Raw genomic sequence first — 23386 nt, forward strand, 5'->3', positions numbered from 1 at the left:
CTCCTCAGGCGCCAGGAGCTCCGTGAGCTTCGGCTGCTCCAGAAAGAAGAGCATCGGAACCAGACCCAGTTGAGCAGCAAGCACGAGCTGCAGCTGGAGCAGATGCAAAAACGTTTCGAACAAGAGATCAATGTGAGTTCGAGAAAGGATGGGTCCCAGAGGGCTTCTTGTCCTGTGTTTTCTTACAGGCAGTAGGGAGCCCAGTTCATGTGATTTCCTGATCTCACAAGGCTTTGACTTGTGAACACAGAATCTCATGAAAGTCTCAGTGCTTCTCTGAGTCATTTGGGAGGGTCTCCAGAAGGGGATGGACCTTTGTCAAGCACCATGCAAGAACCTTGCAAGGTAGACAGTCTGGTCTCCCTTTTGTGCAAGGAAACGGAGACTCGCAGAGGCTAGGTGGCTTGTCCCAGGTCACGTGGCAGAGGTGGTCGAGCTGGGATTCAAGTCCAGGCCTGATCAGCTCTGGGCTCGCCCCATCTCGATTCCCATCTTTCTCCTGGGCAAAAAGCGGCTTTGCTAAATTTCTCCTTCTGCTTCTTCTAGGCCAAGAAGAAGTTCTTCGACACAGAGCTGGAGAACCTGGAGCGTCAGCAGAAGCAGCAAGTGGAGAAGATGGAGCAGGACCATGCGGTGCGCCGCCGGGAGGAGGCCAAGCGGATCCGGCTGGAGCAGGACCGGGACTATACTAAATTCCAGGAGCAGCTCAAACTGATGAAGAAGGAGGTGAGTATGTGTTGGGCAGAGGCTGGGGGTGTCTAGATTGCAAGTGATCAGAACCCCAGCTGAGCCCCGCTTCCGGGAGCTCGTGTCCATGTGTCTGGATTCACGGGCCCAGCTGCCCCATGAAGAGCCACTTCTCCGTCATTTGCTGTCTTGTGTTGACTTGACTCCAAGGCAGCTTTCTGGACATCCTCCAGCCTAGCAACCCCAGCTGAAAGAGAACAGGGGAGAAGGAAGGCATGGCAGCCCAGGGGGATCTGAGATGCTTTCAACAGAAGGGGGAGCGGGTGCTGGGGGCAAACAGCAGTCCCCTAGTTGGGACCCACGTGGCTCTTCTTCTCTTTCCTCTCCCAACTGGAAGAGGAAGGGGAGGGTGGCAAAGAGGAAGATGGCTGGAGACAAAGGGAGAGAGGCAGATTTCCCAGCCTACCCTGGGGAAGGCATCTGGGTCCCAAAGTACAGCCCACACCTCCCTCTGGGGAGCCTGTCGCCGGCAGGCGGGGGTGTACTTGGTGGGCCGTTCCCAGTGTCCGGACAGCCTCTAAGGGTGGTCTGTGGGGCTGGCGACCTTAGAGCCCGGCTCCCAGACCGCAGTGTGTGGGCGTGACATTTGTTGTATCCAGAAGGCCTCAGGCCACTGCAGGGCCACAGCTGGGGTGAGATGTGTGGGCACAAAACTTAAGGGAGCGCCAAAAACCTTGCTCATCAAATAATATTCTAGTGTGGTGTTTTAAAATAAAAACTAACTGCAAAATATTCACGGTGAACAAAATGTCAGCTACTTGAAGTCAGCCTCCAATAGGACCAAGATTAGTGCAAGGTAATGAGTTTGAGTCCTGCAATATAGGGCGGGATCCTGTCTGTATTTACAATTTTGATATTCATGGGGCTCCTGGGGTGCTCATAGACGTCTGCCTTTGGCTCAGGATGGTCCCAGAGTCCTGGATCGAGTCCTGTGTCAGGCCCTCCACTCTGCGGGGAGCCTGCTTTTCCTTGTCCATCTGCCTACTGCTTCCTCTGCTTGTGCTCTCTGTCAAATAAATGAAGTCTTCAAAAAAAAAAATTCGATAGTCATGATTTGGGACATGAATTTTGAGATTTTAAAATGTAATTTATCTTGGGGCGCCTGGGTGGCTCAGTGGGTTAAAGCCTCTGTCTTCGGCTCGGGTCATGATCCCAGGGTCCTAGGATCGAGCCCTGCATTGGGCTCTCTGCTCAGCGGGGAGCCTGCTTCCTCCTCTCTCTGCCTCTCTGCCTACTTGTGATCTCTGTCTGTCAAATAAATAAATAAAATATTAAAAAAAAAATAAAATGTAATTTATCTTGATTACTGAAGGTTATGGTATTCCCTTTTATGCCCGGTGGGGACACCTCATTGGCCTTACCCTTCTCCTGGCCCTCCTGCTGAGAGCCAGGCCAATGGGCTAGGTTCGATGCTGTATGAAGCACACCCCCAGCTCCAGTGCAGAGAGCAGAGGCTTGGGAGTCTGGCCTGGTTCTGAGTCTTGGCTCTGGATCACTAACTGTGTTGAGCCTTGGACAGCAACTTTCCTGGGTCCCAGTTACCTCCTATCCAAATGAGAGCTACTCAGCACCTCTTGTATGGCCTATCCACACGCAGGGCACTGTGCTAGGTGCTGGGTGTACTGAGCAAAAGAGATAGGAACCCTGCTCTCAAGATGTCATTCACTGCCACAGAAGCCAGGAGGTTTTGGCCATTAGAGATGTACATTTTCTATACCCGTCTTTTTCTCCTTTCCTTTTGGCAATCCCCCAAACACGAATGTTACACCTTTGGTATTTTCCCGTAAGTCTCTAAAGCTTTAGTCTTTGTCATCCTTTCTCTTGGTTGTTCATGTTGTATAATTTTTATTACTCACTCTTCAAATTACTGGCCCCTCTGTCACCTCCACTCCACCCCAGCTCTGCCCATTGCTTTCTGTGTTTCATGTCAGATGCTGTATTGTTTGGTCCTAAGTTTTTTGTGATCCTCTTTTTTGAAGATTTTATTTATGTGAGACAGAGAAAGGGAGAGCACGTGGCTGTGTGCAGGGGTGGAAGGGCAGAGGGAGATGGAGAAGCAGACTCTGCACTGAGCAGAGTCCGATGTGGGGCTCGATCCCATGACCCTGAGATCATGACCGGAGCTGAAACCAAGCATCACATGCTTAACTGGCCGAGCCACCCAGGTGTCCCTTGTCTCTTTTTTAGGGTTTGTATTTCTCTGTGGCAACATTCTCTCTTTCCATTAACCTCAGGTATGTTTACCTTCACCTGACGGAGTGCGGTTACAATAGCTGCCTTTAAGTTTTTGTCTGGTAATTCTAATATCTGGGTCATCTTGGAATTGGCATGTGACGATTATTTTCTTTGAAATTCAGTCCAATTTCCTGATTCTTTGTATGTAGAGTTATTTTGGATTTACTGACATTTACTGATCACTGACATTTTGAATGTTACGGTCTATATACTCTGGGTCCCATTAGAATCTGGAGAATGTTGACGACTTTGTTTTAGCAGTTAGATCCTGGTAGGCTCAGAGCACAGGGTCTGTCTTGGCTTGAGGGTGGCGGCTCCCATCATTGTGTGGTTTTCAAAGCCCCTGCTATACTGCTTTGGGTCTGCTTTGTACCGCTCAGCTCAGGTGAGCTTGAGATGTGTGTGCGCTCACGCACAGAATTAGGGTTTCCCTCCTTCTGCTGCCTTCTCTCTGGGGTTCTTTCCACACGCTGTCTGACCTGCCCAAGCCTCTTTTCCTGGTCCTCTGCCAGAACATGAGGTTTCTTATGGAGTTTGAGTCGCTGTTCTCACCACACCACTGTGCAGGTTTGGGACTGGTGCAAAGCCAGGAGCGCAAAAGGAAAAAAACCAGGAAACTGAAAAATTAGGAGACTCGCCCCTGTTCTAACCTCTTCTCTAAGTTTTGACTCCTCCAATGGCCACCTGTTTTTGTTTACTTTTCAGAGCCCTCGGGTAGTTGTTTTTCGTATTTTACCCAGGGTTTTTCATTGTAGTCAGCAGGAGAGAGAGGCTGCTTTGGCTTACACTCACTAGGCCAGAAGACCTCCCCTGGAATGTACTTTTGATCCTGGACTGTATTTTCCTAACAGCGGCTCCTAAGAGCCCTTTGTCAGTGAGTTTTGGGGTGTCAGGGACTTGTTAAGGTGTGGGTTCCTCAGAACTCTGAAAAACTCTGGGTGCCTTAGAGAGAACGATCATGAATCTCTTCTCCCTCTTCTGTTATAAGAAACAGAAGCCCATTTCCAGCTGACTTGAAAACACTAGCTTCTGACCAGGAGGGCAGAAGTGTCACCAGGAATCCTTCCTTTTCAGGTTTTGGTATTGCTTCCTGGCACTGAGTTTAGTCTCAGGCAGGCACCTCTGGGGTGACCCACTATGGCCTCCATCCTCCCAGTTTAGCAACCCCAGAGGATAGACAGCCGCTTTGATGGTTCTAGCACACATCCTAAAGCTCTCACCGGCCCAGCGCCGCGAGAGTCACGTGTTCACTTCTGAATCAGTCCCCAAGGCCAGGGCATGGAGTACGGTGACTGACAGCCTGCGTCCTGTGTCCGGCCTAGAGCCAGATGGAGCCGGGCAGGTGCTGTCAGCCCCACCTGAACTTCAGGCACTGAGGAGCCGGTATCTGAAGTGTGTGTTGTCTTTTCCAGGGAGATCGCACCCCTGAGGGGTTAAAAATAGCTTCAGTTATTATAATGGCTTAACAGATTCACAGTTTATCTGTGGGGTTAGCATTTCATGGGGGCAGGTAATGAGGAAGAAAATGTCTAAAAAGGCTTCTGATGGGACAGTACTGGACGAAGGTGAAGCAAGGCTGCCCCTCTGAGGGAAAGGGAGGTGCTGCCATCAGAAGGGGGCTGGACTGCAAATAGCAAAAGCTGCACCTCTCGCTCTGGGGGAGTCCAAAGCCAGAGCCAGCAGCAGACCGGAGTAGGCCTGTCGGGACCCCTGTCAGAGGGGCTTGGTGGAGAGTGTGGTTGGGGGCCGGTGTCTAGAAAGCTGAACCTCACCTTTGGTCTTCCTGACCCAGGAGTTCAGGGGTTGAAGGCTTATTTTCTAGGAAATGTGAGGGAGCCTGACCCTGCCACTCTCTGCTGTTTTGATGCAGGTGAAGAACGAGGTGGAGAAGCTCCCCAGGCAACAGCGGAAGGAGAGCATGAAGCAGAAGATGGAGGAACATGCGCAGAAGAAGCAGCTTCTCGTGAGTCCTTGCCCCTTCGTCGGGGGCCAGAGGGGTGGGAGAGTCCCAGGCTTGAGACCCTCAATGATGAAGTTCCCCCTCTATGCCCATGCCTTGCCCCTTGCATACCCATCTCTCATTCTGAGTGCTTAAATCCAGCCTATCCTTGTTATCACCTCCCCCATGCAGCCTTCCTTGACTGCTCTCACTCCGGCTAGGAGTAAGCTCCCATTTCTGGACATTCCAGCTCTTTACTCCCTCTTCCAAAGTGGTTCATGCCTCCTGCCTTGTCTTAGGGTTGTGTGTATGTCCTACCTCCTTGAATAACCCAGTACATCCACCAGCCCACTTAGCATCTTTTGGAGTCTCATACATCAAACCCACAATCTCCCGGACCTGGCCCTGTTCTTGGATTCTGAGGGGGCACCGCCTTCCATCCTGCTGTCAGGCCAGAAACCTTGTCATTCCTGATACCTCCTTTTCCTCCAACCTTTATCATTTCCTGAAAGCCTGGATTAAAAAAAAAAAAAAAAAAAAAAGCTCCAGACTGTCTCTGGGTCTATCCACTTTGTCTGCATCTCTATGACTTCTGGCTAGGGTCATCTTTTGCCTGAACTGCTGCAGTAGCCTCCCAGCTAGTCTCCCTGCTTCCTTTCTTGCTTTCCTACAGTTTTCTCTCCCACCAGCCAATGCAATCAACACAGATTCCAAATCTGATCATGTCACCCTCCCCCTATAGTCTTGTGTCCTGAAAACCTTCTGTGGCTCCCACTTTGTTCATAAGATAGGCCAACCTCCTTATGTGCTTACAAAGCCCCGTGGGTCTAGTCCGGCCAGCCTCTCCCAGCTTGACTCAGGCGCTTCTGCCCCAGCCTCACTAGCCTTCTTTGTAGCCCTTGTCAGACCATGTGCTCATTTTTCTCCCAGTATGGAGTCTGTATATTGTCCTTCCTCTGCCCCCAAACGTACACTTAAAAATGCTTTGTATACTATCTGGTGTAGCATTCATGGCTTACCAGGGTAGGTGGTATTTGGTTTTCCCTTTGCAGAGGAAGAAACAAAGGCTCAGGGGGGTGACTCTCCAGAATTAGCAATATGGGGCACGGCCCCAAACTCAGTCTGTCTCCAGACTTCGTGTTTTCTCCAGGACACCATCATTCTGTCCTACAGCCTGTCCCTTGATGCTATCATCAGAAAAAGAATTCCAGGCTGGGGAGGGTGGGGGAGATGGCCCCACATCCCCACACAGGGAGAGGAGACTGGCTCTTTAAGGAGGCCATTTTGGTAGTGGTATCAAGAGCCTCAAAAATATGCACATTGTTGGCCTGGATTTTCTGTTTCTAGAGACTAATCCTGAGGATAAATCATCGCAGAGGTTTACAAACAGCTCCCAGAGGCTGAAGAGCAGCACCATCTAAAATAGAGACAACCTGGAAACAACCCATTAAGTATTGGGTGAATAAGCTAGGGTATACCTGGGCCATGAAGTATTTTCAGCCATTAAAACTCATTTGATAGAGGATTACATTAGGACATGGAACAGTATTTTTCATTTTAAAAAAATTACAGTAAAACAGACATAACAGAATTTAGCATCTAAAGCATTTTTAGCGTCTAGTTCAGTGGTATTAAGTACATTCACCCCATCGTGCCAACCATCCTCACCACCCCTTGCCAGAAACCTTTATCTGGCGAAACTGAAACTACCAAAGAAGTAGTAACACCCCATGATAACCCTCCCCCAGTCCCTGGCAACCACCGTTCTACTTTCTGCCTCCACAAATCTGACCTCCTAAATGTGGGAACATATGGCATTTGTTCTTTTGTGTCTGCTTTACTTCAGTTTAGCAGGCCCTTGAGAGTCACCCATGTTGTAGCACACGTAAGAATCTCCCTCCTTTTTCAGGGCCGAGAAATATTCCACAGTCTATCTATACTACATTTTATTAATGCGCCCTTCTGTCTGTGGATAGTTGTTTCCATCCCATAGCTATGGTGAATAATGCTGTTACGAACATGGGTATACAAATCTCTAAGTCCTTTTGCAGAAACATGTTTGTATAGATAAACCCAAACCAGCTGCTACTCCTGGCTAATATGATTCATGGGCATTTTTGTTTCTGCCTATGTGTTCCCTAAAGTTTTTAAATTTTAATTTTTTAATTCTTTATGATGGCAAATTAAAAACATAGGCAGAAAGAGGTGCAACAGGAACCCCCTCATTACCTGATCTCTGGAATTAGGAACGCCTGTCCCCTTACTCCCCCACCCTTCTGTGTTATTTTGAATCAAACCCCACATATCCTATCATTTTACCTGTAAATGTCTCAGTATGTATCTTTAAAAAATAAATCCATAATACTATAAATGTACCTAAAACTTTAAGTATTTAACAATAATTACTGACATATTTACATTTGAATCATTATTTCCATTTCCAATTGTCTCATTAATTCTGTTTTACAATTTGTTTGAATCAGGGTCCACATAAAGTGCACATGCCACAACTGGTTGACGTGTCTCTAAGTCTCACATTTCCACATGTTTTCTTTGCTGCTTGTGATGACCTATCTTCTGTAATAGCAGTAGAGGGCGAGGTGCCGAAGCCAGTGCTAAAGGTCTATTCTCTCTCCCACACAGGACCGGGACTTCCTGGCCAAGCAGAAGGAGGACTTGGAGCTGGCGATGAAGAAGATCACTGCTGACAACAGGCGGGAGATCTGTGACAAGGAGCGCGAGTGTCTCACTAAGAAGCAGGAACTCCTTCGAGGTGGGCGCCAGAGAGTGGGCTCTGTTAGGAACTGCAAGGTGCTTCTCCACCCTAAAAAGAAAAGACATTCCTTCAGGGCGAAATGTGGGGACAGCCCGCCTGAAGTTGGGGCTGAGGCACAGAAACCAGTTGTCACCAACACTATTTGACATTATTCCTGATGTCAAGGAAGGAAGAAAGAAAGCAAGCGATGGAGCGGGTAGAAATTGTAATAGGTCCACTGGGTGAACAGGGTACCGGGGGTCGGACAGTATTGAGCCCCGTATGAGAGCTATCATGTATCGAGTGACTACTTTGCCAGGCTGTGTGCCAGTCCTCATGGCTCAGTCTCCTTAAATCTTCACCTTATGTAACAAGGTGTTCTTGTAGACGAGGAAACAGAGGCTTGTGGAGCGACTGTGCTGTGGCTGGGGTTGCTCTGCTAATGCATGGTAGAGTAGGCCTTGACTGCGGATCTCCTCTTGAAGCCGGGCTCCTAACCACCCTGACACCCTGACAGATTTGCATGCTGGCAGATTCCTCACAGCCCAGGACCTTCTGGAGACCCCAGTGTAGACCACTCCCAGAGGGAAGGCTTCTGTATCTGGATGGGGTCACTTGGCAGGGTGGGGTCCTGGGATAGAGCTCTGAAGGGCAGCTCAGCTTAGGGTCTTTCTACTGCCCGAGCTTTATCTCATCTAGTTTGGTGTGGTGTTGTGGGGTGTGCAAAGCAAGTGGGCTCTCAGTGGCCAAAAATCTGTTGTTTGAGCTGCATGTATAACAGTTGGATGGTGAAAATTTGAGTGTGGCGCCTGTGGGCTTTTGAGCCAACAGAGCAGCCTGTTGTGAAGAAGTAAACAACATAGGGCCGAGGTTCCCACACTGCCTCTTGCTTACTGACACAGCAAAGCGTTGTGATGGCTCATGCAGCTGAGCAGTGTGGACCCCTCAGTACTTGGGGATGGGGCTGCGAAATGGGGCCCCTGGTGTTCTGAGGAGCCACAGATGTTGCCCTCATTTGTTTTTTTGTCCCCCAATATCGAGAAGACCCACCCTCCTTAGGGGACAGTGGTTCTGGTTTTGGTCAGGAAGCCAAATCACCATTCCGATTACCATGGGCAGCTCCAGTGTTCCCAGAACAGGAATTCAGTGACCTAAACTGACCATTCTTCGTGGGTTGAGCGCAGCCTGCTATGTGTCTCTCAGGGCCTGAGGTCCTCCTCTGACACCGGTGCCCTGCCTGTGGCTGAGCATAGGATCCGATCATAGACTTCCAGTGATAAAATGCCAGATACTGCTATCTCAATGATGTTTATATAAGGGACGTGCAGTGGCCAAGGAGGGTGTCCCACGTTTTCCAAAGGACAAAATAGTGACAGAGAGCTGTCCTGGCTTCTTCATGAAGCTCCATGAGCCCTTCCCACCTGCCCGTTAAGAAACACTGAACATAAATATGTCTCCCGAGAACACTTCTCCCTCTGTGGTGTGGTTGTACGCATTTAGCAGAAGCAGGAGTGGAGGCCTGCAGAAGGCTTGTTACCTGTCCCAAATCCTAGTGAATGAGAGCAGCTCTAACCTAGGTCTCTGGTTTCTCTGGCTTCTGACTCTGGTCACTTCCTGGTGTACTGCTCTCCTGGCCCAGTGGGGCTCTGGCCATAAGCGTCTCATCAGGCCTCCTCCTTCACAGACCGGGAGGCCGCCCTATGGGAAATGGAGGAGCATCACCTGCAAGAGAGGCACCAACTGGTGAAGCAGCAGCTCAAAGACCAGTACTTTCTCCAGCGGCATGAGCTGGTGCGCAAGCATGAGAAGGTGAGGTCCCTGGCTGGGCGGGCCACCAAGGCTGCCACCAAAAGGACTGGGTAGGGCCGTGAGGCCATGCCGTGACAGGGCGCCACTTGAGTATGATCTGTGCTCCCAAGAAGAGCCAGGTGTTGGTCGCAGTGGGGCCCCAGGAGGTTCTTGGGGGATGTCCTGCCTCAGGTGGAGGCGCTAGGAATAGGGAAAACCATGTAGGGAAGCAGATGGCAGCTCCCTCATGGACTCCTTAGGGTGTGTCTTTCACTTTTTTCCCTTCTCCCTCATCTTTCCATTTCCTCCTTATTGCTCTCTTTTGCACGCATTCCCTCAGAGTGCTTTTAAGTATCAACTTAAACCACTTCTGCTGAAAAGCCTTCCTTAACCCCCTCAGGCAAGGGCTCTGCTCTGTGAGGCCAGAGCGCTCTCTACTTCTGTGTAATTGTCTGTCTTGGTTTGATCCCCTTAGTGGGAACAGAGACAGACAAACCAAGCTATGGATGTACAGCCAGTGGGTAATTACAATTCCTAATCTAAATGCAATGATGGCGGTCAGCACAGGACTATGGCAGCTCTAATAAGGGTGCCCAGCCTGGCTAGGAAGTCAGGGGAAGCTCCTTGGAGGAGGTGACAGCCTGCCAAGTTTTGAAATACAAACAGGTGTTAGGCGAAGGAAAAACTCAAATTTAATAGTGCTTTTAATTGACACCTGCCATCAAGAATGATGAACCATCCCTGTCTGTGTATTTTGCTCTGTGGTATTAGCTTTAATGGCATGTGACCACAGGTCATATGAGAAGGCATTTAGAAGGTAAAAATCCCAAACATTTACAAAAAGCAACATTTTCTGTTCTCACTTAAGAAATTTAACAGTAGAAGTAAAACGATAGCAGCCTTGCTCTGCCGGGTACTTGGGACCACATGGATCCTGGATTCTGGAATAGTGCATGGCAGCCTTGGGCCTCTCCTTGCACACACTGCCCCCCTCCTCGCCCCCTGCCCCAGGGCCCAAAGCACATGTGACCATGAACTTGGCCCTGGCCGGCTGTCCCCTCAGGAGCGGGAGCAGATGCAGCGCTACAATCAGCGCATGGTGGAGCAGCTGAAGGTGCGGCAGCAGCAGGAGAAAGCGCGGCTGCCCAAGATTCAGAGGAGCGAGGGTAAGACGCGCATGGCCATGTACAAGAAGAGCCTCCACATCAACGGCGCGGGCAGCGCCTCGGAGCAGCGCGAGAAGATCAAGCAGGTGGGGCTCTGCGGGTGTGCTGGAGCTGGGGGCCTGCACCTTCTGCGGCTGGGAGGGATGGAAGAGAGAGCTGCAGGGTGGGGGCGTGGAGGAGGCGTGCCAGTCACCCCCTCATCAGCTGCTCTGCTGGACTGTTCCCTCTCAGATGATGGTGCTTCGATCCCGTGGCTTCCTCCACTGGTAAACCCCATCCTCTAGCATCTACCGAGACCCCACTTGTGCGTCATCCATGTGGCTTGGGGACATGGGGTCGGTGGCCCTGGGCTCCTCTGATTCCTGAGTAGTGGCCATGTCACAACAATACCATGTCGTGTCCCCACCAGCCTGGGTCTCCGCTCAGGAGGAGGATAGAGCCTGAATGGTGTAGGGCACTTGGGTTATGCACAAAGCAGTCCCTCTGACAGGGTGTTCTAGAACAAATGGTGGAGGTACCCCCCAACCCCCAGTGGCCCAGCCAGTCCTGTGGCCCTCTGAAGCACTCACTATCTCTGTGGCAGTTCTCCCAGCAAGAGGAGAAGAGGCAGAAGTCAGAACGGCTACAGCAGCAGCAAAAACACGAGAACCAGATGCGGGACATGATGGCACAGTGTGAGAGCAACATGAGCGAGCTGCAGCAGCTGCAGGTACCGCCCTCCCTGCCCCCTCTTCTTGGACTGCCTCAGTTTCCCTCAAAGAAGTCCTCTCTCAGGGACCAAAAACTACAAACAGGGAAGGAGTCTCCTGAGAGGAGCCGGGGCTAAAACAATTTCCATCCTGCTTTGGCCAAATCCCATCACCTCCCAGGCTCTAGTTCCTGCCTCCACAGAGTGGGTATGGGTTGGGGGAGAGAATTCCCATTTTGTAGGATGGGGGTGAGGATTTGTAAATGAGATGACTGAACTGAAAGTGCTTTGCCTGGGGCCTGGCGGTTGCATGCTGCTGGGTGTCTTCGGACACAGTGTCCCGATTATCCTAACGCCAAAACCAGGCATTACAAAGAAAACAGTAAACCACTCTCTCTCATAAAACACAGATGCACAAATCCTCAACAAAATATTAGCAAATTGACTGCCACAAATCTAAAAAGAATATAAGTGGGCTTTATCCCAGGCCGGTTCAAGGTTCAAAAATTGACGTAATCCATAACATCAACAGGCTACAGGAAAGGCACATGATCATATAGAAAGAGCATCTGACAAAACCTAACACTCATTCATGGTAACACTCTTAGTAAACTAGGAATAAAGGGGAACTTCCTCAATTTGATAAAGAACACACACAAAAACCTACAGCTCAGATCATCCTTAATGGCAAGAGGCTCAGGGAACGCGATCCTGGTGTTGCCAACCTCCTGGTGACCCCTTTCCCCAGGGAGATCCTGAACTCTTCAAGATTCCTGACTCCTGAGCTTGCCCCATGCCTGAGGGGTGCCACCCCAGGAGCTGGTACCGGGAGCCCCCTTGTGGTAGAGCCAGACATTGCCATACGTGAGGAATAGGCAGGTTCAAACCTCTGATTTCAGGAAATTGCTCAGGCTGTTATACCCATCTGGCAATTTCTGGAGAGGCAGAGAGGCATGGAGAAAACATGGCAGGCATTGAAGACTGTCAGGTAGGGACCCTGCCCCATATTGCTCTGTGAAATTTAGCCAAACCCCTCACCTTCTGCATCTGTTTTCCCCATCCCTGCCTCATGGAGTTACTGGGAGGATTAACTGAGAGAACCCATACAGAATCCCAGGGGCCCAACTCCTGGCAGGTCAAAGGTACTCTGTACTAATAGGATTATTGTTTCTAACTAAACATTTCTTAAACCCTCAGAAGCCAGAGAATGAAACCCAAAACGAAAAATCCCCCAATGGGTTTCACTCTTCCAACTCAATAGGGTTGGTGTATCTGGATGAAAGTGCTTTCCCCTTGCTTTAGATTCTCTGTGAGGAATCAACAGGGACTTGTATCTTTTGCTTGTGAGAAATTCTAAGTAACTTTTTTGAAGCAGATAACTTACCTAAGGAGAACAGTAAAGTTGGGAATGCGTCAGTCAGGTCCATGTCCTCATCCTTACCACAAAATTTCTTCTGAGGAAATGACATAAGATATAGAAAATTACATATATAGTTATCTTAGCTCTGGCTGTCATAACAAAATACTAGTCTGGGTGGCTTAAACAAGTTTATTTTCTCACAGCCTAGAGGCTAAAATCAGCTTCCGGGTGTGGTTGGGTTCAGCCTCTCTTCCTGGCTTGCAAATGGCCTGCTTCTTGCTGTGTCCTTACATGGCACAGAGAAGGAGAAAGCCACCTCTCTAGTCTAAGACACTAATCCCATAATGACGGTCCACCCCTAGGATCTCAGCTAAACTTAATTTTTCCCTAAAGGGCTACTCCAAATAGCATCACAGTGGGGATTAGGGCTTCAACATATGAATTTTGGGGAGACACAATTCAGTCCAAAGCACACAATACAGTGCTATTTAAAAGAGTGAAAATTAAGGGGCGCTTGGGTGGCTCAGTGGGTTAAAGCCTCTGCCTTCGCCTCAGGTCATGATCCCAGGGTTCTGTGGGATCAAGCCCCACATCGGGTTCTCTGCTCAGCAGGGAGCCTGCTCCACACCACCCCCCCACCTGCCTCTCTGCCTACTTGTGATCTCTATCAAATGAATAAATAAAACCTTAAAAAATAAATAAATAAAAGAGTGAAAATTAAGAGCAACCTAAGTGACCAGATGTAGGGGAGTGTTCGAATTTGATGAATCCACACTGGGATACTGTGTAGGCATTGAAAATGATTAAGAAAAATGTTAATTCTTTGTAGAAATATTTACATTGTAACGTTAAGGGTTGGGGGAAGCAGGTGTCAGAAGTGTATAATATAGGTTGAGCTGAACAACATCTAAATTTTTGCAGTGGGTGCCTCTAGTGGTGGGATTTGGGGACTTATTTTTATTTATTGTTAATAGTTTTATAAAAATGACATAAGTGTTCATGTTGAAGAATTCAAACAGTGCAAAAAAGCACCAAGAAGAAAGATGCAAATTACTGTAGCTCCCACCACATAATAAGAACTATTAACATGAATATTCTGAAATATTCCTCCAGGTGTTTCTTCGTATCTGTGTATAATAGGTATAGAGTTTCTATAAAATTATAATCAAGGAGCAGAAGTAAGAAATGAATAATGCTGATGTCAACAGGTCTATAGCATGAAGTCTGTGTTAGCCCTTTGCACCTCTGCCTTCTGAGTTTTTTACCTGTTCTGCCTGGAATTTGTTCCAGAATGAAAAGTGTCACCTCCTGGTAGAACATGAAACTCAGAAGCTGAAGGCTCTAGATGAGAGCCATAACCAGAACCTGAAGGAATGGCGGGACAAGCTTCGGCCACGCAAAAAGGTAACCATGTCTGGGCTTGTGGGCTTGATGGTAGGCTCTCCTCCATGCTGAGGCACAGGTGCCTGCCTACAATGTGAATACAGATATAAATAAGTAACAGATTTATAGATTTACTTGAAGAAATTGGCTCCTAGGTTTGTGGATGGCTGGTAAGTCTGAAACCTGCAGGGCAGGTTGGAGATTCAGGGAAGAGTTGATGTTGCAGTTGCGAGTCCTTGGACAGTCTGCAGGAAGAATTCCGTTTTCCTTAGGGGGACCTCAGTTGTAAGGCCTTTGACTGTTTGGATGAGGCCCACCCACATTCGGGAGGGTAGTCTGCTTTACTCAGAGTCTAAAGAGTTAAATATTAATCACATCTAAAAGTTCCTTAACGGGGCGCCTGGGTGGCTCAGTGGGTTAAGCCTCTGCCTTTGGCTCAGGTCATGGTCTCAGGGTCCTGGGATCGAGCCCCACATTGGACTCTCTGCTTAGCGAGAAGCCTGCTTCCTCCTCTCTCTCTCTCTGCCTGCCTCTCTGCCTACTTGTGATCTCTCTCTCTCTCTGTCAAATAAATTAAAAAAATCTTAAAAAAAAAAAAATAAAAGTTCCTTCACAATGACATCTCCCTGGGGGTTTGACCAAACAACTGGGTGCCATGCCATACAAGGCTGACACATAAAATTAACCATCAGAGGGCCTCGGTGTGGTCAGTTATAAAGTGGATGTGGATGATGTTGTCATGAAGTCCACAGCCAGCCCCTAGTAAAGGCCAAGGACATACTTACTTCCTTCCACTCCCAACCTCTCTGAGGAGAGAGCTGCCCTAACTGCCCTTGGTCAGGTTTCCAGAGGCCCTGAGGTTTGTTCTGCCATCACACATCTGCTCTGCTTGTTCTAACTGTGGTCTGGACAAGAGGCAGCTGCCCACCTCAGCTGCCTGATGGCCCTGGAAGTCCTTGAAGTGAGGCTCCCCTACCTGTGCTAATGGAGCTTTCTGTCTGGAAGCTGGCCACAGTCCCAGCCCTTCCTCTTAGCAGGCCCATGTTCATCATTTTCTGTAGTCACGGCCTGTTGGGACTTTTGATACTTGACAACTCAAATCAATAATGCTCCTGCTAACATACATTGACTCTGGTATCAGGAAATAAATGTTCATTTTGGTTCTCTTAACCTGGGTGTTCTATACCCTTGGCACGTCCTGGGAGAGAGTTTGAAAATGAATGATCACGTTGCCTCTGACAGCTGCCTCATATTTGCAAGGCACCTGGGTTTAGGGGAGGCACCACAGTGTATGTCTGGACAGCCATACTGGATTTTGCTTGTGGGCCTGCTATTATGCAGAATTCTTTTATAATTTTATTTTTTAAGATTTTATTTGAGAGAGAGAGAGGTGGGGGAGACCCCAAGCAGGGGGGAGGGGCAGAGGGAGAGGGAAGAGTGAGCTTCCTGCTTAGCAGAGAGCCTGATGCAGGACTTGATCCTGGGACTCTGGGATTATGACCCCAGCTGAAGGCAGATGCTTAACGAACTGAGACACCCAGGCATCCTATTTTATAGAATTCTTTGTAGAACTGTCTGTCATTAGCTACCTGGGTTACTGTTGGAACATGGAACCAGAGTGATATGACTTTTTTATACTCTTGCATTATAATTTATAGTCTTGAGCTATACAGGGGCAGGGGAGGTGACTGTACACTATACAATAGTTTTAGAGAAATTCAGACTTACTTCTTTCAAATAAGTACAGAATATCTGGTAGCATAAATAATTTAAGTGTTGGTTGGGTGACAGTTAACACAGAATATGGCCTCAGACAAGTCTTCCCTTCCCAATCTTGCTTCTTAGGGTATAAAATGTAGATAACCTTGCTTCCCTTAAAGCAAGTGTTAGTAAACTATTGTCCATGGGCCAAATCTGGCCTACCATCTGTATTTATTAAAGTTTTATTGGAAAACAGCCAAGCTCATTATTTTCCATATTGTCTCTGGCTGATTTTGTACTACAACGGCAGCTGAGTATTTGTGACAGAGACCTCACAGCCTGTAAAGTGTAAAATATTTATAATCTGGCCCTTTACAGCAAAAGGATTACAGATTCCTGCCTCAGGTTATATAAATGAATGTATGGGGTAGGCAGAGGAGAGCAGTGATTCAGAGCACAGGCTTTGGAGTAAGACAGGCATGAAGTAAAGTCGTGGCTCCCCTATTACTCTCTGTGAAACCCTGGGCAAGTTATTAAACCTCTCTGCTCAGAAAGTGGTAGCTTTGATAACTAAACTGTTATACCTATAGCACAGATCACAAACTGAAACTGGCTTACAGGTATTAGGTTTGGCCAATATATAGAAACTTATAAGTTTTTTGAAACTTGCCAACCTTGGGGTGCCTGGGTGGCTCAGTTGCTTGAGTGTCTGCCTTCAGCTTGGTTCATGATCCCAGGGTCCTGGGATCGACCCTTATATTGGGCTCCCTGCTCAGCAGGAGCCTACTTGTCCATCTTCCTCTACCTGCTGCTCTCTCTTGTGCTGGTGTGGTCTCTCTCAAATAAATAAAATAAAATAAAATAAAGAAAAAAAAAGGAAAGTTGCCAACCTTTAGATTAAGCACAGGCATACCTGTTTCATTATACTTCACAAACAATTGTGTCCCCCCTTCAAAACTAATGGTTTGTGGCAACCCCATGGTGAGTATATCCACCAGTGTCATTTTTCCAATAGCATTTGCTTACTTCATGTCTCTGTGTCACATTTTCATAATTCTTGCAACATTTTGAACTTTTCATTATTATTATGGTGATCAGTGATCTTATTATCATACTTGTTTTGGGGTGCCATGAAAGTTGACCACAAAAGATGGTGAACTTCAAAACAAGTCTCAATAAATTTAAGAAGACTGAAATCATATCATGCATCTTTTCCAACCACAAGAGTATGAGACTGGAAATTAATCACAAGAAAACAAAAAACAGGAAGTTGTGAAAACTGGACACTATATTACTGAATAGTAATAGGTGAACGAAGAAATCAAAGAGGAAAAAATGGACATAAATGAAAATGAAAACACACTGGCTCAAAATCTTTGTGGAGTTCTAAGAGGAAAATTTATAGTGATACTGGCTAATCTCAATAGTGATACTGGCTAATCTCAAGAAACAAAAATATCTCACATAAACAATCTAAAAGAGCTAGAAAAAGAACAAAGCCTAAGGTTAGGAGAAGACAGGAAATAATAACCATAAGAGCTTTAAATGAAATTGAGAATAACAGATCAACAGGAAAAAAAAATCAATGAAAACTAAGAGCCACTTCTTTGAAGAGTTAAACAGAATGGATAAACTTTTAGCCAGTCTCAGCAAGAAAAAAAGAGAAAGGACCCAAATAAATAAACACCCCAGAAACAGAAAGGGTTACATGAGAATAGTACAAAACATTATATGCCAACTAGAAGAAGTGGATAAATTCCTAGAAACAATCTTCTAAAACTGAATCAGGAATAATTAGAAAACCTGAACAGACCAATTACTGGGAATGAAATCGAATTGGTATGCAAAAAGTTACCACCACCACCACCAACAAAAACCCAGGGCCAGAGGGATTCACAGTGAATTCTACCACACATTTAAAGAAGACATTATTTTCCTCAATCTATTCCAAAAAATGGAAGAGCAAAGAAAGCTTCCAAGTATACTCTAGGAGGCCAGAATTAATCCTGATAGTAAAACAAAGACAATCCCAAAAAGAAAACCACAGGCCATATTCCTGATGAATAACAGATGACAAAATTCTGAACAAAGTATTAGCAAACCACACTCAACCATACATTAAAAAGATCAGTCAACATGATACATATCAACAAAATGAAGGATAAAAGTCATATGATGATCTCAGCAGATGCAGAAAAAGCTTTGACAAAATCCAGCATCTGTTTGTGATAAAAACTCTCAACAGAGTGGGTTTAGAGGGAACATACCTCAACATAATAAAGGTCCTATATGAAAAAGCCAGGAAGATCAGGAATAAGACAAGGAGAATGTACCCACTTTCACAACTTTTATTCAGCATAGTAGTGAGAATCGTAGCCACAGCAATGGACTTAAAAAAAAAAGATTAAATACTTCCTTACCAATTTGGATGCCTTTTAATTATTACTATTTGCAAAAAACATAATACTATCCATAGAAAACCCTAAAGACTCCACCAAAAAAACTATATTAGGAGTACTAAATCAATTCAGTAAAGCTGCAGGACACAAAATTAATACACAGAAATCAGTTGTACTTTTATATACTAATAACACAGTCGCAGAAAGATAAATTAAGAAAGCAATTCCAGGGCACCTGGGTGGCTCAGTGGGTTAAAGCCTCTGCCTTCGGCTCGGTCATGGTCCCAGAGTCCTGGGATCAAGTCCCGCATTGGGCTCTCTGCTCAGCAGGGAGCCTGCTTCCCCCTCTCTCTCTGCCTGCCTCTCTACCTACATGTGATCTCTGTCTATCAAATAAATAAATAAAATCTTAAAAAAAAAAAAGCAATTCCATTTATAACTGAACCACAATGAATAAAATACCTAGGGATGAACCAAACTATAAGACATTAATGAAAGAAATTGAAGATAACAAAAACAAATGGAAAGATATTCCATGCACATGGATTGGAAAAATTAACACTGTTAAAATGTCCGTATTGCTCAAAGCAATCTACAGATTCAGTGCAGTCCCTATCAAAATACCAACAGTATTCTTCACAGAACTAGAATAATACTAAAATTTGTATGGAACCACAAAAGACCCCAAATAGCCAAAGACATCTTGAAAAACAACAAAACTGGAGGTATCAGAATGTCACATTTCAACATACACTACAAAGCTGGAATAACCAAAACAGTATGACATAAAAACACACACACAGATCACTGGAACATAATAAAACCCAGAAGTAATCCCACACTTACATGGTCATTAATCTATGACAAAGGAGGCAAGAATATACAATGGGGAAAAGACACTCTCTTCAATAAATGGTATTGGGAAAACTGGACAGCCATACAAAAGAATGAAAATGAACCACTTTCTTACATAAAAATAAACTCAAAGTGGATTAAAGTCCTAAATCTGAGACCTTGAAATCATAAAAATCCTAGAAGCTAGCAGAGGCAATAATTTCTCGAACACAGGCTGTAGCAGTATTTTTTTTTTTTTAAGGTATCTCTCCTAAGGCAAGGGAAACAAAAGCGAAAATAAACTATCGGAAATACCCCAAACTGAAAAGCTTTTTTTCATAGCAAAGAAAAACATCAACAAAATGAAAAAGCAACCTACTGAATGGGAAAATATATTTGCGAATGATATGTCTGATAAGGAGTTAATATCAAAATACATAAAGAGCTTAAACAACTAAACACCAAAAACCCCAAATAGTAAATGGGCAGAGGACATGAATAGACATTTTTCCAAAGATAGACATTTGACCAACAGATACATGAAAAGATGTTCAACGTCACTAATCATCAGGGAAATGCTAATCAAAACCATTAGCAGGTATCACCTTGCACCTGTCAGAATGGCTCATATTAAAAAGACAAGAAATAGCAAGTGTTGACGTGGTTGCAGAGAAAAAAGAGATTTTGTGCAGTGTTGGTGGAAATGTAAATTGGTGCAGCCATTGTGGGAAATAGCATGGAAATTCCTCAAAAAATTAGAAATACCACATGATATAATAATTCCACTACTGGGTATTTAGAAAACAAAAAAGTAATTTGAAAAGATATATGCACCTCTATATTTATTGCAGCATTATTTACAACAGGATGGGAAAGTAACCCAAGTGTCCATCAATAGATGAATGCATAAAGAAAATGTGATGTACACACACACTGGAATACTACTTAGCTGTGGAAAATGAGATCTTTGCCATTTCAGACGTGAAGGTCTTATGCTAAGTGAAATAAGTCAGACACAGACAAATACGGTTACATTTCATATACACACACACACATATATATAAAATTACATGTGAATTGAAACAAAACAGAGTAGACAGAAAGCAGAAACAAACCTGTAAGTATAGGGAACAAACTGATAGTTGCCACAGAGGAGAGGGGTGAGGGGAAGGACAAAAATGGGTAGAGTGGGAGATAGAAGCTTCCAGTTGTAGAATGAATAAGTCAGAGGGATAAAAGTTAAAAGCATTGAGAACACAGTCAGGAGTATGAGAGTAGCATTATATGATGACAGATGGTAGCTACACTTGTGCTGAGCATAGCATAATGTATAGACTTGCCAAATCACTGTTGTACACTTGAAACTAATGTAACATTGTGTGTCAGCTATTCAATAAAATAAATCATAAAATACACTTAAAAAAAAAGACGGCCAACTATTGCATATCTTAAGACTGCTCCACTAACTTCCCATTCCCCTGGCTCTCTCCCTTTCTCCTCAGGCCTCATTCCATGAGACACAGTAATACTAAAATTATACCAATTAATGACCCTACCTAGAGTGGACTTTCAGTGTTCAAGTGAAAGGAAGAGTTGCATGGCTCTCGTTTTAAATCAAAAGCTAGACATGATTAAGCGTAATGAGGAAGGCAATGTTTAAATTTGAGATAGGCCAAATACTGGCCTCTTGCATCAAACAGTTATAGTCAAGTTGTGAATGCAAAGGAAAAGTTTTGAAGGAAATTAAAAGTGCTACTCTAGTGAATACATGAGGGATAAGAAAGCTAAACAGCCTTATTGCTGAAATGGAGAAAATTTTTATGGATTAAACCAGCCACAAATTCCCTTTAGCCAAGGCCTAATCCAGTGCAGGGGCCTAACTAACTGTCTTCAATTCTGTGAAGACTGAGAGGTGAAGAAGCTGCAGAAGAAAAGTCTGAATTTAGCAGAGGTTGGTTCAGGAGGCTTAATGGAAGGAGCTGTCTCCAGAACAGAAAAGTGCAAGGGGAAGCAGCACATGCCGATGTAGAAGCTACAGCCAGTTCTCCAGAAGATGTCGCTGAGGTAATTCATCAGAGTGGCTACACTAAGTAACAGATTTTCAACACAGATGAAACAGTCTTCTATTAGAAGAAGAGTTTATAGCTGGAGAGGAGAAGTCCCTGCCTGCCTTCAGAGCTTCAGGCTGACTCTCGTTAGGGGCTACTGCAGCTGGTGACTTCAAGTTGAAGCTAGTGTTCATTTACCATTCCAAAGATCCTAGGGCCCTTAAGAATTATGCTCATCTGGGGCGCCTGGGTGGCTCAGTGTGTTAAGCCGCTGCCTTCGGCTCAGGTCATGATCTCAGGGTCCTGGGATAGAGCCCTACATCGAGCTCTCTGCTCAGCAGGGAGCCTGCTTCCCCCTCTCTCTCTGCCTGCCTCTCTGCCTACTTGTGATCTCTCTCTGTCAAATAAATAAATAAAATCTTAAAAAAAAAATACGCTAATCTATTCTGTGTTCCTGAAAATGGAACAGCAAAGCCTTGATGACAGCACATCTGTTCACAACATGGTTTACTATTTTAAGCTCACTGTTGAGACCTGCTGCTCATTGGCCATGCACCTGGTCACCTGATGGAGATGTACAACATGGTTTTTTTGTTTGTTTGTTTTTGAGAGAGAGAGTGAGAGCGCACACATGAGCATATGTGAGCAGGGGTGTGGGGCGCAAAGGGAGAGAGAGAGAGAATCTTAAGCAGGCTTCATGCCCAGCACCGAGCTCAACATAGGGCTCAATCTCATGACCCTGAGATCATTACCTGAGCTGAAACCAAGAGTCCAGACAGTTAACTGACTGAGCCACCCAGGCGTCCCTAATGATGTTGTTGTTGTTATTATTTTTTAAAGTTTAATGTTTTCATGCTTGCTAACATAAAATCCATTCTGTAGCCCATGGGTCAAGAGTAAATTTGACTTTCAAGTGTCCTTACTTAAGAAATACATTTCGTGAGGTTATAGCTGCTGTAGACAGTAATTCCTCTGATGGATCTAGGCAAAGTAAGTCAAAAACCTTCTGGAAAGGATTCACCATTCTTGATGCCATTAGGTACACTGATGATTCATGAGAATAGGTGAAAACATGAAGATGAACAGGAGTTCAGAAAGAAGCTGATTCCAACCCTCATGGATGACTTTGAGGGGTCCAGGACTTCAGTGGAGGAAGTAATTGCAGATGTGGAAACAGCAAAAAAGTGAGAAGTGGAGCCCGAAGCTGTGGCTGAATTGCTGCACTCTAGTGACAAAACCTAATGGATGAGGAGTTACTTCTTATGGATGAACAAAGAAAGTGGTTTCCCAAGATAGACTCTATTCCTGGTGAAGACTTAAAATGACAAGAAACAATTTAGAAATACCACATGGTTAGTTGATAAGGCAGAGGCAGGGTTTGAGAGAACAAACTCCAATCTTGAAAGAAATTCTGTTGTGGGTAAAATGCTGTCAAACGGCATCACATGCCATGGAGAAATTGTTTGGGAAGGGAAGAGTCAGTCACTGTGGCAGACTTCACTGTTGGCCTTATTTTAAGAAACTGTCTTGTATGTGAGCTATACTTCAATAATAAAAATAAAAAAAAATAACTACACTTACCATGGTGAGCATAGCATGATGTACAGAATTGTCAAATCACCATGTTGTACACGCGGAAGGAATATAAACATTGTATGTCAATTATACTTCAGTAATAAAAAGAAAGATTGCCGCAGCCACCCCAACCTTCAGCAGCCATCTTGTTCAGTCAGGAGCCATTACTAGCAAAACATTACAGATTGCTAAAAACTCAGATGACAGCATTTTTTAGCAATAAAGTACATTTTTTAGCAATAAAGCACATTTTAATTACGGTATATATATTGTTTTTTTAGACCACGCTGTCGCACACTTAAGACCATAGTATGCCATTGACAAAACTTGTTTTGGTAAACATGACTTTTATATGCACTAGGAAATAAAAAAAATTCATTTGATTTACTTTTGTGATATTTGCTTTATTGTGGTAGTCTGGAACCAAACCCACAATAGCTGCAAGGAATGTCTGTGTAGGGAAAGTTTACATAAAAATCTGAGTTTTCAGTTTTTTTGAAAAACCAACTCTAGCAATACTGGGTTTGTCATGCCACATGACAGCCATCAGCTGGAGCTAAGAAGAAACGGCCCTCTTCAGACACAGTGTGTGCTTGTCACCTCACCACAGTCCCCACCACTCCTTACTGCCTCACACCCAGCTCTCTTCACTCCTTCAGTTCACTTGGCTGCCTCCCAGAGGCACTGGATTTTATAACTTGTTATAAAAGCTTAAACAGTACTATTTTTATCTTGCTTATCTATAATGTTTGGTGATCACAAACACTT

General features: G+C 45.4%; 1 protein-coding gene and 2 long non-coding RNA genes across 4 annotated transcripts in view; 2 read left to right on the forward strand and 1 right to left on the reverse strand.

Annotated features, from left to right (window-relative positions):
- STK10 (serine/threonine kinase 10) overlaps positions 1 to 23386 on the forward strand; it is a 120464-nt gene that overhangs the window by 92303 nt on the left and 4775 nt on the right. For both annotated transcript variants that reach the window (XM_082726102.1, XM_082726103.1), the window contains exons 11-18: positions 9 to 132; positions 547 to 726; positions 4853 to 4945; positions 7565 to 7694; positions 9361 to 9485; positions 10528 to 10716; positions 11214 to 11339; positions 13969 to 14082. In XM_082726102.1, coding sequence (XP_082582228.1) covers positions 9 to 132; positions 547 to 726; positions 4853 to 4945; positions 7565 to 7694; positions 9361 to 9485; positions 10528 to 10716; positions 11214 to 11339; positions 13969 to 14082 — 1081 coding nt within the window. The remainder of the gene's footprint in view (positions 1 to 8; positions 133 to 546; positions 727 to 4852; positions 4946 to 7564; positions 7695 to 9360; positions 9486 to 10527; positions 10717 to 11213; positions 11340 to 13968; positions 14083 to 23386) is intronic.
- Positions 6432 to 23386, reverse strand: part of LOC309862354 — a 75100-nt gene continuing 58145 nt past the window's right edge. The window contains exons 2-4 of the long non-coding RNA XR_014310479.1: positions 13944 to 14148; positions 12703 to 12772; positions 6432 to 7745 (exon numbers count right to left, since the gene is read on the reverse strand). This is a non-coding gene — a long non-coding RNA (uncharacterized lncRNA). The remainder of the gene's footprint in view (positions 7746 to 12702; positions 12773 to 13943; positions 14149 to 23386) is intronic.
- LOC309862355 lies at positions 19242 to 22375 on the forward strand. Its single transcript, XR_014310480.1, has 2 exons — positions 19242 to 21059; positions 21788 to 22375. It is a non-coding gene; the product is annotated as an uncharacterized lncRNA (long non-coding RNA).

This window comes from Mustela nivalis (genome assembly GCF_964662115.1).
Source record: "Mustela nivalis genome assembly, chromosome: 3".
NCBI lineage: Eukaryota > Metazoa > Chordata > Mammalia > Carnivora > Mustelidae > Mustela > Mustela nivalis.